We start from the raw sequence: 13,179 nt of genomic DNA on the forward strand, positions 1-13,179 counted from the left end.
TCAGTTATGATAGACAGTAATATTTGTAAATAGACGTAAATAATTATAGTAAATCTCCAAAATTAATATAAATTGATATAATGTATTATTAATAACAACAGCTATATATAATGAAATAATAAGTTAAATAATAAGATACTTCAAAGTAGTTTATATATATATATATATATATATATTAATATATTTAAAAAATTTGGAACATTGTTTGAATAAATTTTGTAGTGAACAAACTAGTGGTGGGCATAGATTAATTTTTTTAATCTAGATTAATCTAGATTAATTCCAAAATTAATCTAGATTAATCTAGATTAAAATGGCTCATTTGAATTCTGCCGAAGGCATTCAGAATATGTGTGCTACCCAAATAATGACTAAAAGTAAGTCTTTGAGAACGGGTTTCTCAAGCCAGGTGGCGCATTAGACCAGGGGCTCATCTCCTGTTTCCAAAATGCATCACAAACTGCTTGAGAAAGCTGTTCTACTATGATAATTGGTGATGAAAATTAAATTATGTTCAATAAGATGAACTTGTGTTTACTTCCGCATTAGCTAAGGGATGATTTGCGTTTAGGTGGTACTTGAGACTGGAAGAGCTCCTACAGTACATCTACATTTAGTCATTTAGCAGACGCTTTTATCCAAAGCGACTTACAAAGAGTGAGGGAGCAACAAGCGATATGTCATACAGGAGCCATAATACATTAGATCTCAATACAAAGTTACTGGTTTCGGTAACACTTTATAATAACTGCACGCTATGAATCATTAGTTAAGCATCAGTACATAGTTAATTAATCATTTATGAAGCATTGGCCCCACATTAATAGACATTAGTAAGCAGTTTATAAATACAGCTATAAATGCTTTGTTCTTGATTTATAAGCATGTATATAATATGCTTAATAATCAAATTTTCATACTTTATTAAGGATGAATTCATCATTTCTAAATTAAGGATTACATTACTTACAAACCAGTTAGTTAGGAGTTGTCAGTGGTCCATGAGATCATTTAGAAAGTGTAAGTAAATGATTAATAAACTCTTTTAATGCACATTTATACATCTTATTATTCTGACATATAGTAACAGTTACTTAATTTGTTAATAAATGCTCTTCTAACACACATTCCTGCTGTAATTCATGATTACTTAAGGTAGTTATAAAACATTTACTAGTTGTTAGTTAACTTTTTTTGTGAGCTCATCTAAAGTGAGGACTATGTATGCCTTTTAAAGCATTTAAAAATGAGAGTTGCATATCACTTCACAGTTATATTTTTCCTGGAGGTTTGCAGGAATTAAACTTTTTTCAGAAGTTTATTTTTCATTTTATATCAATTCATTTAATGTTAATTTATATATTCGGTTGTACAATTTTAATTTTGCAGAGGTTTTTTTTTTTTTTTTTCATTAATATGTACAGTTGTACCGTTTAATTTCTTTTGCATCTTGAAATAAATATTTATATGTTCTGTATCCCTCTGTGTTGTGTTTTCCTATTTCTGTTTAGAAGATAACTGAGCCTTTAACTCTCATTTGTAAATGCTTTACAAGGCATACATAGTCCTCACTTTAGATGAGCTCACAAAAATAGTTAACTGACAACTAGTAAATGTTTTATAACTACCTTAATTAATCATGAATTACAGCAGGAATGTGTGTTAGAAGAGCATTTATTAACAAATTAAGTAACTGTTATGTCAGATTAATAAGATGTATAAATGTGCATTAAAAGAGTTTATTAATCATTTACTTACACTTTCTAAATGATCTCATGGACCACTGACAACTCCTAATTAACTGGTTTGTAAGTAATGTAATCCTTAATTTAGAAATGATGAATTCATCCTTAATAAAGTATGAAAATTTGATTATTAAGCATATTATATACATGCTTATAAATCAAGAACAAAGCATTTATAGCTGTATTTATAAACTGCTTACTAATGTCTATTAATGTGGGGCCAATGCTTCATAAATGATTAATTAACTATGTACTGATGCTTAACTAATGATTCATAGCGTGCAGTTATTATAAAGTGTTACCCTGGTTTCAACTAAAGCTAGACCAGAACCTGTTGAGAGAAAGTTTTTTTTTTAAACCAATTCCGCATTGCACAAGGTGCAAACAACCTTAGTCTTGTAGATGTTTCTATTGGGAAGCTTCTTAAAAATTAATATTCCCTGAAGCAAACGCGGCGGCTTCATAGCTGCATCCATGTTAGCACGTCACGTTTGATGCGGTAATTTCACAGTAACGTTATGTTGTGTTCAGACCAAACGCGAATGGTGTGTCAAGCGCGAGTGATTTATATGTTAATGCAAAGAGCCAATAGACCTACTTGCTGCGCGAATCGCGCGAATGAAGCCCTGGATATGAGATGATGAGGCGGCTTCTGCTTCCGCGAATGACACGAATCACGCGAGTTGAAAAATCTCGTTCTCGCCCCGTACAGTGCAGTTAAGCTGGTATACATCCGCGCTAAAATATCAAGGTGAAAGTCATCATAGCTTGCGTAGTATAGACCCAGCTCCCAACCCAACTTTGAGAATAGATTAACGGCGACATTTTTTTTATCGCGCGATAAGAGTCTCACTGCAACGCCGTTAACGGCCCACCACTAGAACAAACACATTGTTATCGCTCGCCCATCTAGTAAACTGTATACTGTCGCACCTTAATAGTCTTTCTATGTCTGTTACAGTGGTACCACCTGGCAGCCCTGGCCCCATCACTCGGCACGAGTCATACGACAGCCTGGCGTCCGATCACAGCGGTCAGGAGGATGAGGAATGGCTCTCACAGGTAGAAACCTCCTACATCCTCCATTTGCATTAGCTTAACATCATCGTTAATATACAACACTCAAGCCACACACGCGTCACACATTTCAGGGAAACACTTTGAGTGGTAATGCATCACCCTGCGATTCTTCTCGAGAGAAGCTCCCGGCAGAAGTCATGAATAATTTCTAGCCCCATTATTAACTGTGTTAAGTCTGACCTGACACGGATGCTTTTAGTCCTTTCTTCTGCCTTACTGTTGCCATCCAAACTGAAACAGCATGTGTTATCCACTTAAAAAGAAATAAATATGTTGATTTTGTATTTGGCTTTGAATGTGATTGATTACATAGGTCATGTATGTTTTATGATTCAGTATTCTAAATAATGCAGATGCCGCCAGTCCAGCATGCACGTGACTAGCAATCCAGGCCTGTGCGTCCCAGCCAAAGGTCTTAAACCTTAAGGTTGTTAATGCACCAGCATTAGTGACCGCATACATCCCCCATCACATCCCGCCTGCCTGTAATGGCACCATTAACACATGCCAGGGCAGCTATTGGTTAAACACAGGCTCACATTGCTCTATTTATCTGCTTTATCGCAATTACTCTGCGTTCTAGGAACATAACATATAAAAAACAGGGTCCCCTCCGAGCTGCAAGGGCAATTTGCTGGGCTCAAGGCAAAGTGCGGTAGGAGTGTAGATGGGGGCAACATCTGGCCCAGCGCTAGTGTCCCATCTGTTTGTCTCAGGGCTGCGCGACACTGACGGTGTTAACTACGGACAAAACACACACACCCTGGCCTCATTTATACAGATGTGACAGGAGGAGGGCAGAGGAGTTGACCCCACGCCATGCTTTTTCAGAGATGATGATGCTGCGAGGATGGATGGGCTACTCCTCTGTTCCTCCTCATGTCTCACTTGATACTACGCGATGTTGGTGATGGAATATCTTTCTGTGCCACATTCATGCGGTCCACTGGGAAGAAAGAGTGGCGTGTGGCTGACACACATGTAATGCCCCATCTTCTCCCATGTGCACACACGTTCTGTTATACAGACTGACATGGCTGGTCCAAAGAAGACACTTGTCTATGTTAGCTTGTGTGCGTGCGTGTTAGGGTGGCATGGTTTGATGTAATATACAATGTAGGGGTGGAACTGTTTCAGTCAATAATCGTTTATGCCCCATTATAATTGCCCAGCAATTTAAAAAAATCTAACATTTTACGTTTTTAATTGTCTTCTGTCAAAATGTAAACATTTTCTGCTGGCAAAATAATATTGGCCAATATAATAGCTTGTAATAATGATAATAATTAATCATGGAGAAACAAAGTTTGTGTTTACATAGTAATATATGTATATATACTGTGCATATACTTTTGTACGCATACACATATATGTGCACATATTAGGAAATATTTAAATGTATTTATTTCATTTACATTGTATATAAATGTGAAATAATTTTAAAATATATGCATGTATGTGTTTATAAATATAAAATAATATGCACAGTACACAGATATGTAAGCACATAACATATTCTGGATGTGATTAATCCTTTGACAACCCTAGTCATGTTGTCCACATGTCATGTATTTTAAAGGTGGAGATTGTGACCCACACCGGCCCTCACAGAAGATTGTGGATGGGCCCTCAGTTTCAGTTCAAAACCATCCATCCGTCAGGACAGACCACAGTCATCTCTTCCAGCTCCTCTGTACTGCAGTCCCATGGGCCCAGCGACACCCAGCAGCCTCTGCTTGATTTCGACACGGATGACCTGGACCTCCACAGCCTTAGGTGTCGATGCCAAACATGCGTTCACGCACATTTGTGCTGAATTTACGATCCGACTCGCGTTACTAACCACAGCACAGAAATACACTCTCACCACACGCTCTTTGTATATTAATATGCCAGGCAACGATTCTTGTAACTCTAAGCAGCATACGGTTAGAATAATAAACTTGCTCAGCAGAAGCATTGTTTATTAATATTAATAAATGCAATTATTGAACCTCAGCGTGTTTTATCGTATTGATGTTGCCACTTTTAAACCACAATGACATGCGTGTTTAACAGCTTCACGTTTTGATACACATTTCACACACTCGCATTACTGTTTTAGGACATAGTAGTAATGTATTGTAGTGGAACCTGAATTAAAGTCTCTTGATATTTCTCATCCTTGTTTTGCAGGATCCAGCCAGTGCGCTCGGAGCCGGTCAGCATGCCTGGATCCTCACGCCTGGTGGCCGACCGTAGAGGACAGTCCACAGTTATAGATACTGGCTCGGGTAAGATCATTGGCCAATGTTTTGCTTTCTCAACAGAATGGGGCCGTTTTTAGTGTAATAAATGTGTTCAACTATTTATTCAACTTTTGCTTGCAGATTTGAGTCATGCAAATGCTCTGTCAGGAGTTCAGATATCAATTTGATATGCTTAAGGTTGTCAGAATACCACCAGTTTGGTCAGTAAGTGTTTTATGTGGATTAGATCGATGTTGTGTAATGCATTTACAGCGTTGTAATAGTCCGAAACACGGTCAAGTTTGCACTTCCAAAAAAATTTTTTCATTGTGTAGATGAAGAAACAGTCTGAACAAATCAATTTTATGGACTCAAAGTACACTGCATTGTTTGCTCTTTTGCACTCGCACCGAGTGCTGTTTTGCTGCGTGTGCTCGCACGTCCACTGCATGCGTGTCGTAGTCCTTCATGTCTCATTGAAATCAAAGCATATCCGGCCGGCCGCGTTTGTCGAGCTGGGAAACGCAGTTTGTCAGTGGAAGGTACTTTGTGTCGACTGTCGTGATGTTTAGCGCAAGCATTAACCCCATCTCACTGTCAGTAGTTCTCATCTTTAAGATAGCACTGACTCTTAGCCGCGTCTCCAAACGTACCTGCTGTTCTTTTGCATCTTGCAACTTCCCGTCATAAAAAGCGTCTCATCAGCAGCTCCTCCCCTAACCCTCACCTCCAAAAGAAAGAAAGTAACCAGCTTTATCGCACAACACGCACCACTTCCTCGTCGTCTTCACCTCCCCTCTGTCTCTTTTTCTCCTGGCCGTCTGGTGAAGAGCTCCAGGAGTCAGTTTTATGAGCCGATGCTTATCTGTCTGTGTGATTGCTCAGCTCTCAGGGCTGCGAGCAGTGTGGCGCCTCATCTTATCAGCGCTCATCGCTTTGTCTTTGTGCCTTCAAAAGGCTGTGCGGTCCTGTTTGTCCCGCGAAGCCTAGATGCACCTCCACTGCCGTGATCTCTCCCGCTGTCCCTCTTCAGTTCGGGCTGTCCTCATCTGATACCGCTTTACAGGATAGTGTTCTTGTTTTGCTTGCTGTTTAGGTTTAAAGTCCACATAAAATTAAAGGTGTCTGTTTACTTTCTTAATAAATTTAGTAGGTCATTTGAGATTAACAAGGAAGAAGTTTGTACTGTATCTTGTGATATAAACAAGAACTACTTGAGACTAAAACTTAAGATTCTTGAAGGGATAGTTCACAAATTCGACCTATATTTATTCACTCTCATGTTGTTCAAAACCTGTACCCGACTCTTTTGATAAATTGGTTTTGTGTAGAGTACATACAATGGAAGTGAATGGGGGCCAATGTTGTTTGGTTACCAGCGTTCTTCAAACCATTCAGGTTTGGAATGACACGAATGTCAGTTTTGTTGTTTTTATATTGAAAGCTTCCAAATCTTAAGTCACCTATAAGGTTTAAGGAATGTACGATGCCACCAATGTATGCAGCAAGGCAGTTTCGGATCACACTGTGGTCATTACAAAGAAGTGCATAAGACAGATCTGCTGAAGGTGTCGCAGCTTTACTGGATGTTATCTTTTAATAATTGTTTCTCCACGCTGTGTTTGTGTGGCGTCTTGTGTGTGTTATATGCCACCCCTAAGGGAATCAGGGCTCTCTGTGACCCTCTCTACCGGATACTGACACTAAACCCTTCATAAGCAAAACGCATCTGCTTGACACACAGTATCAGGAGGCAGTGTCTCAGCTTCCCAAAATCAATCGGACATGTAGCCGGCATTATCGATACACCTATCTGGTCCCAGAAGCGTCACCGAGTCCCCACTAGACTACACAGCTCATTGTGTGAGAAAAGACAGCAGCCGCATAATCTATTTGAACCCATGATAAAGCAAGCAGAAACACAAGTCTCTTTTGATTGTATTTTGTTATGACTCAGTGGCAGAAACACCCTGTCATTTTTTAAGGGTGAGCACTTTTCCTTCCTTGGCCGGTTGTTATGTGTGTGGCGTCGGAGATCGCGTGATGAGTGGGCGACAGTGCACGAAAGATGTAGACCTGTTGTGAGTTCGCTATCATGTCCTGGAAGAAGCTTTGCTGATAGCTGTTAGTGCGTCTTGTATCGGAGGTGAAGACGCATGTTTTTGTTTGCGCTCATCTGTGTGTGTGTTTGTTTGTTCTTGTGGGGTAATGCAAGTAAGCCAGTGTTTAGATTTAACAAAGGTCAGACAACAGAGCAATAGATATAAGGCGAGACTTTTGCACTGCTGTAGATTGTAAGTTTATTATTAACGTCATGATCCATTTTTCCAAAATATGATATTCATTCATCATCAGAATTAAACATTTTCACTTAGATTTCAAGGCATTTATTGTTTTTTTATTTAACTATAATTTATTTTGTCTCTTTTTTTTGTAAAATAAAGAAATTATATAAATGAACTGCCGTAATTAAATTTAGAAATGAATTTTGTGAGCATTTACTACCAAAATCCCCCGGTTGCAATAAGACGATTATAATAATGATTTATAAATTTGACATTATTTGACTTAAACCAATGAAAACATTGAAGAATTTTAGGTTTCAAATAGAGGCAAACGTTCTGGATTGCAGCCTTTAATGAATTAAATCTTATCTATTTTTAAAATATATTATATAAAAATATATAAAAATTGTAATATATATAAGAAATACATTGGTCCGGAATAACTTCTGGTTTCAGTTTTATAGCACTAGACAAATGTCAGAACAAAATACATTTACAACCAAATCAAAATGTTAAACAAATATCTTTAAAATTTCATTATGTATGTAAGATAAAAAAAGAATAATAAATAAACAAATGAAAACTTTAACCGGAAGTGCTTCTGGATAAGTCTTATGTGTATATATATATATATATATATATACAGTATATATGTTTAAAATCCTAAATGAATCCAAAGAGTTTTAAAAATGGGAAAGGGGGTCAGATCTGTCTAGAGAGTCACCTCTTAAAGGGGCAGTATTCTTAAACCTGCTGCTGTGACTCCTGTCAATCAAAGAAACAAAAGAAAAGAGCAATTCAATGTGTTTTTATCTAATACCTTCAAACAGCTCTCAAGTCAGGTGCAGAATGTATGCGTTTGTGAGTGAGTGACAAAACAAAGCCATCTCTGTGTGTTGTAGTATAGTATACTCCTGTGTGCTGGAATTGCCTTGAGGCTTGTAAGCCAGGCCTGAGCGCTCCCCTGGTTTCCTCTCCCAGCATGGCTGAGCGCTCAGAGAGCAGGCACCTGGACTCTACCTGCGTCCAGCAGTAATGGATCCTCACCCGTAGTCTGTAATTACCTGGATGGGCATAAAGGTGGCTTGTTGTCAGAGATACTGCGCACATTCAGGCCAGAAGGATCCTGACGCGGTTCGAGGAGGAGCCCGTGCCACATGATCTCCTCCAACAATGAGAGGTGTTTTTGAGACGCCTATAGATAGGGGGACCGTTCCCGTGACCCAGCGCTCTCCTTGCCGCCCTTGCCTGTCTCTTTCAATAGCGGCCCGCCACCTGCCCCGGGCCCCCTCTCCACCACACTCACTGACTCTATTCTTCTGCCACTGACCTGGAAGTCCCCGCCACAATACAGAGGCTGCCACGGACGCCTGGCCAGATTTGCAGATCTGACTGTGAAAGATGCCATTCTTATCATCAACCTACAGTCTGAGAATCAGAGGTCCAATGCACTTATCTTGCACTTCCATCTACCCCTCCTATTCCTCTCTCTCTCTCTCTCTCTCTCTGCATTTAAACTTTTTGACATAATTATACATACTATATAATTCTATTTTATTCTATTCTGTTTTATTCTGTGCTTTATTCAGTTCAACTTTGTTCTTTAAAGAAAAAGAAATCACAAAAAGAGGAAAATTATTACATGAACAGAATACATGAGAATAAAAAAAAAATTGAATTGTGAAAATTGAATTTTATAAAGTACGATAGTAATTAAATTAAACTAAATTAAAGCTATTATATTTTATTTTAGCGTTTTCAGTGTAGACCAAATGTTTCTCTCAGGTTCTTAAGGGTTCACCTTGGCATGATTTGAAGTAGCATTGAAGGAGTTCTGGATTCTCATTGGCTGCTTTTTCGTTATTATATAGTTGAAGTCAACATTTCAAAAACAGTGTTTTTATTTATAAAGTCGCTGAAAAAATAAATGATACCAAAAAAGATGTTAAACAATACAGTGATGAACATTAATAGTATTCTAGTTTCTCATATTCATTTCTTTCCTCTGCGAAGGTGAAGCATTCAGCATTTGCTCTCTCTTGTGTAATATTTGTGTCTTGCTTGAAGTCCTATTTTGAACCGGAAGATTTAAGCAGTTTTTGTAGTGTACAGTACAATGAACATGCTCATTACCGCTGCGGACTTTCTGCCTGGTCTAGTTTTGCATGTGCCTGTGTGTATATCGCAGTTGTTTTGTGTGTTGATTTGTTTAAGTGCCTTCTAACCCAAATATTTTTGGGTTTGCTATCCCTAGCAATCATGCATTTTCTTCCGAAAATGTAAAAATCTATTTGTATAGCTGTCACTTTGACCCTCTACTGTATGTGAAAACTGAGGGCAGCGTTGTGTGTGTGTGTGTAGTGCCAGAGGCGGGAGCAGCTGCTCTTTAAAGCATCCGAATGGACAGCAATGTGTCACGCATCTGCTGTGTACTCTCAAAGCTTTTACTTCTGCTGCGAGCAACCATACAGTCCACACATGAACCCATAAACCACTGCTGCTCTGAGTTGTGATTTGAAGAGTCTTTTGGATGGTTTCCAACCACTTTTGTTTGCTTGAACACTCTATCTGTGGCCAGGGGGTTTGTGTGTGTTTTAGGGCGTTATCGGGGCACATCTGGTCAAGTGGGGTTAGATGTTGGAGGGTGATCAGGTGACGTGCAGACATTGGCACTTCATGTGCCATTAGGAACCTTACAGCCATCACGGCAAACAGAAGAGAATGAGCTGTAGATCCTAAATTCAGTATTCCACAACACGTGGCACAGCTTGTGGTAGCATGTAAATCTCTGCATACATGTTTACAAAACAAACATAAGATTGGCCTTCCTGTGATAAGATAAAGTTGCGTTCCAGCCCATTATTGCACAAACTAGAGCTTGACCTTTGCTGTTTTTCGTTGTTTTTCTTGTTTAAAGCTGACGTGACCGTGTTGAACGATTCAAATCAAATACATCCAAATGCTCGCTGCTAAAAAAACAGTGTCTGTCATGACTCGTGTGTCTTCTAAAAACTTTTACCTGGTGTTTATCTAGGGTGCATAAAGTGATTCTGTTCTGTTGAAATAGGGACAGATAAGGTTAAAGGGATGGTTCACCCAAAAATAAAAATTCTGTCATCATTTACTCACCCTAATGTCTTTATGACTTTGTTTCTTTAAAGAATATTGGTAACCAAACAACACTGGCCCTCATTGACTTCAATTGTGTGACACAAAACCAAAGAGACATTTCTGAAAATAGATAGAAAGTCATACAGATTTTAAATGACACAAGGGTGAACAAACGATATATGACAGAATTTTTATTTTGGGTGAACACATTTTGAGTTATCTATATGAATGGACAGTCCTTAGGTGTGACAATAATTTTGAAACCTGTACATCTCATGGTCCTAAAATGTTTCCCATTCCTCTCACAGTAGTTAGTACACCACAGCCTGTGAAAGTACCTACTTGCTTGAGGCACAGTGTGTTCTGTCTCCATCTTCCCCACTGTATTTTTGTTGTTGCGTGTGTGTGCGTGCGTGTGTCCCGCTGTCCCTGCCTGCCACATCCGAGTGTACAGGGGGTACAAAGTGGGGCCACAATTAAAAGCTATGAACAAAAGCTCTCTGTACTGAAGTGTTGGCCTCAGCGACTCTGCATATGCCTGTCGCTCCCAGCACACCCCTGGAGACGCTAATGAAGTCTGACAACGTCTCCGTACGAGGCTGCATTATCTTCTCCCAGCATGCACTTTCACTCCATAATGTATCGATCGGGCAGCTGCGATGGTATTTTTTACACCTCAGAGCCGGCGCCTGTTCACCGCTTCATGAGTCGTTGCGCCAAGCGTTCGGCAGCAAGCAGAAAGAGCTGTTAAAAATGAATAGCGGATGAAAATTGAGAAAGCACTCCAACTCTTCCTCGGCGCTTTTAAGATAGGAGACAGCATGTCTGTCGCATTTGTTTTGCATTTTAAACAGCCGAGTGTGTGCGATTAATGTTTGTTTATATTTCTCACATTTCACAGTAATGTTTAGAGATTTCTTACAATGTTTTATATGTTAACATTTGAACGCAGTAGATACACAAACTAACAATAAATTATACTTTTGCAGCATTTTTTACTTTAGTTTATGAGTAGATTTACACCGTTAAAAGTTTTATACAGTCCATTAGTCATTATGTTATGAACCAACATTTTTATTATAAAATATTGAATTATAACCAAATTTTTTATGATGTAATAATATATACAACTATTATGTTTTTTAATCATAAAATATTTAATTATAACCTATTTTTATAATTTATTAATATATACAACTTTAGTGTATTTCTGTTTATTTTGTATTATCGGATATTTAATTATAACCTTATTTTTCATTATATATTAAGATATACAGCTTTTGTGTATTTTGTGCATTTATTTATTATAAAGGGAAAGTGTAAGAATAAGTATTTTTGAAATACTTTTTGTCATTTCTTTAACTATTAAACAGAATAGGTACTGTTTATTTTGCTTCTCGAATGTGATATTGACCTCAGTTTTATCCCTAGTGGGCGTGTGTGTGTGTCCGTGTGCGTGCGTATGTGTGTGGAATGAGCTGCTGTTGAAGGATGACTGGAGGCCTGTTGACAGATGTGAGAGGAGAGTTCCTCTTCTGGAGGTGAGGTAATGTGACATGGTCAGATTGTCCTGGACAGCCCCTCCCTTCTCCAGGTGTGTAGGTGAGGTGCTGCGGGTCATTTCCTGTGCAGATGAGTTTCAGTGTGGGAAGATGATTTGAACTCACCTGCCCACAGAGACATCCTTTGTTTATTCATTTAGCGCCGCAGATTAACCCCCGCCGGCGGGCCTTCCTGGAAACCGAATCCACGAGACAGTGAAGAGGTGAGGAGCCTCTGCCTCTCTCTCTCCTCACCTGAAAATAAACGTCTGGTCATTTAGCCCTGTGTGTTTCCAATCAGCCAGGAACGTCTGAAATGTCTTGGATGGAATCTGCCGGAGCTTCCTCTAAGTGAACCCTATGAGATACGCGGCTCTGACCGCTCATGCATTACTGTTTAACATAGCTGAAAATCAGACAATTATTTAAATGAGTCTTTTTAGGGTTTACTGCCATCACCAGTTACTGGGACAGTTCACCAAAAAATGAAAATTCTTTCATCCTTTACTCACCCTCATTTAAAACCTGTACGACTTTATTTCTTCTTTAGAACAGAAAAGAATATATTTTGAGAAATGCTTTCCTGTAGCTTAGTGTTAAGAGCATTGCGTTAACAACGCAAGGTTGTGGGATCGATCCCAGGGGATTGCACATACCTAAGTATAAATGTATAGGATAATGCAATGTAAGTCGCTTTGGATAAAAGTGTCTGCCAAATGCGTAAATGTAAATGTCTCTGTGGTTTTGTGTCCATACAATGAAATTCAATGGAGGCTAATGTTGTTTGGTTACCAACTTTCTTCAAAATATCTTCTGTTGTGTTCTGTGGAAAAAGAAAGTCATACACGTTTAAAAAGACACACGGGAGTAAATGTGGAAAGAGTGTTCATTTTTTGGTGAACTATCTCTTTAACAATTATACTTATGGTGGTGAGTTTTGCACGAGCAAGTCCACACTCACGTTTCTTCAGAAAATGTAAGCAAGCTCTTTGTTAGATATTCTGTCTGGCCTGTCCTTTCTCTTTTCCATATGTCTGTTCTGTGTTGTTCTCAATGAGCTGAGGTGCGCTGGCATCATCGGCAGAGAGAGCAGGCGAGGCAGAAAGTGCACACCTCACACGTTTGATTCACAATCGGTTTTGGCAGGCCGGGCAAGCAGGAGATGCGTCTTCGTAGCATCGAAAAGGTC

General features: G+C 38.9%; 1 protein-coding gene across 3 annotated transcripts in view; it reads left to right on the forward strand.

Annotated features, from left to right (window-relative positions):
• The window catches only part of bcas3 (BCAS3 microtubule associated cell migration factor), a 196,549-nt gene that overhangs the window by 78,647 nt on the left and 104,723 nt on the right, over window positions 1-13,179 (forward strand). For all 3 annotated transcript variants that reach the window (XM_056757181.1, XM_056757183.1, XM_056757184.1), the window contains exons 20-22: window positions 2,707-2,807; window positions 4,405-4,601; window positions 5,001-5,098. In XM_056757181.1, coding sequence (XP_056613159.1) covers window positions 2,707-2,807; window positions 4,405-4,601; window positions 5,001-5,098 — 396 coding nt within the window. The remainder of the gene's footprint in view (window positions 1-2,706; window positions 2,808-4,404; window positions 4,602-5,000; window positions 5,099-13,179) is intronic.

Source organism: Triplophysa dalaica, chromosome 9 (assembly GCF_015846415.1).
Source record: "Triplophysa dalaica isolate WHDGS20190420 chromosome 9, ASM1584641v1, whole genome shotgun sequence".
NCBI lineage: Eukaryota > Metazoa > Chordata > Actinopteri > Cypriniformes > Nemacheilidae > Triplophysa > Triplophysa dalaica.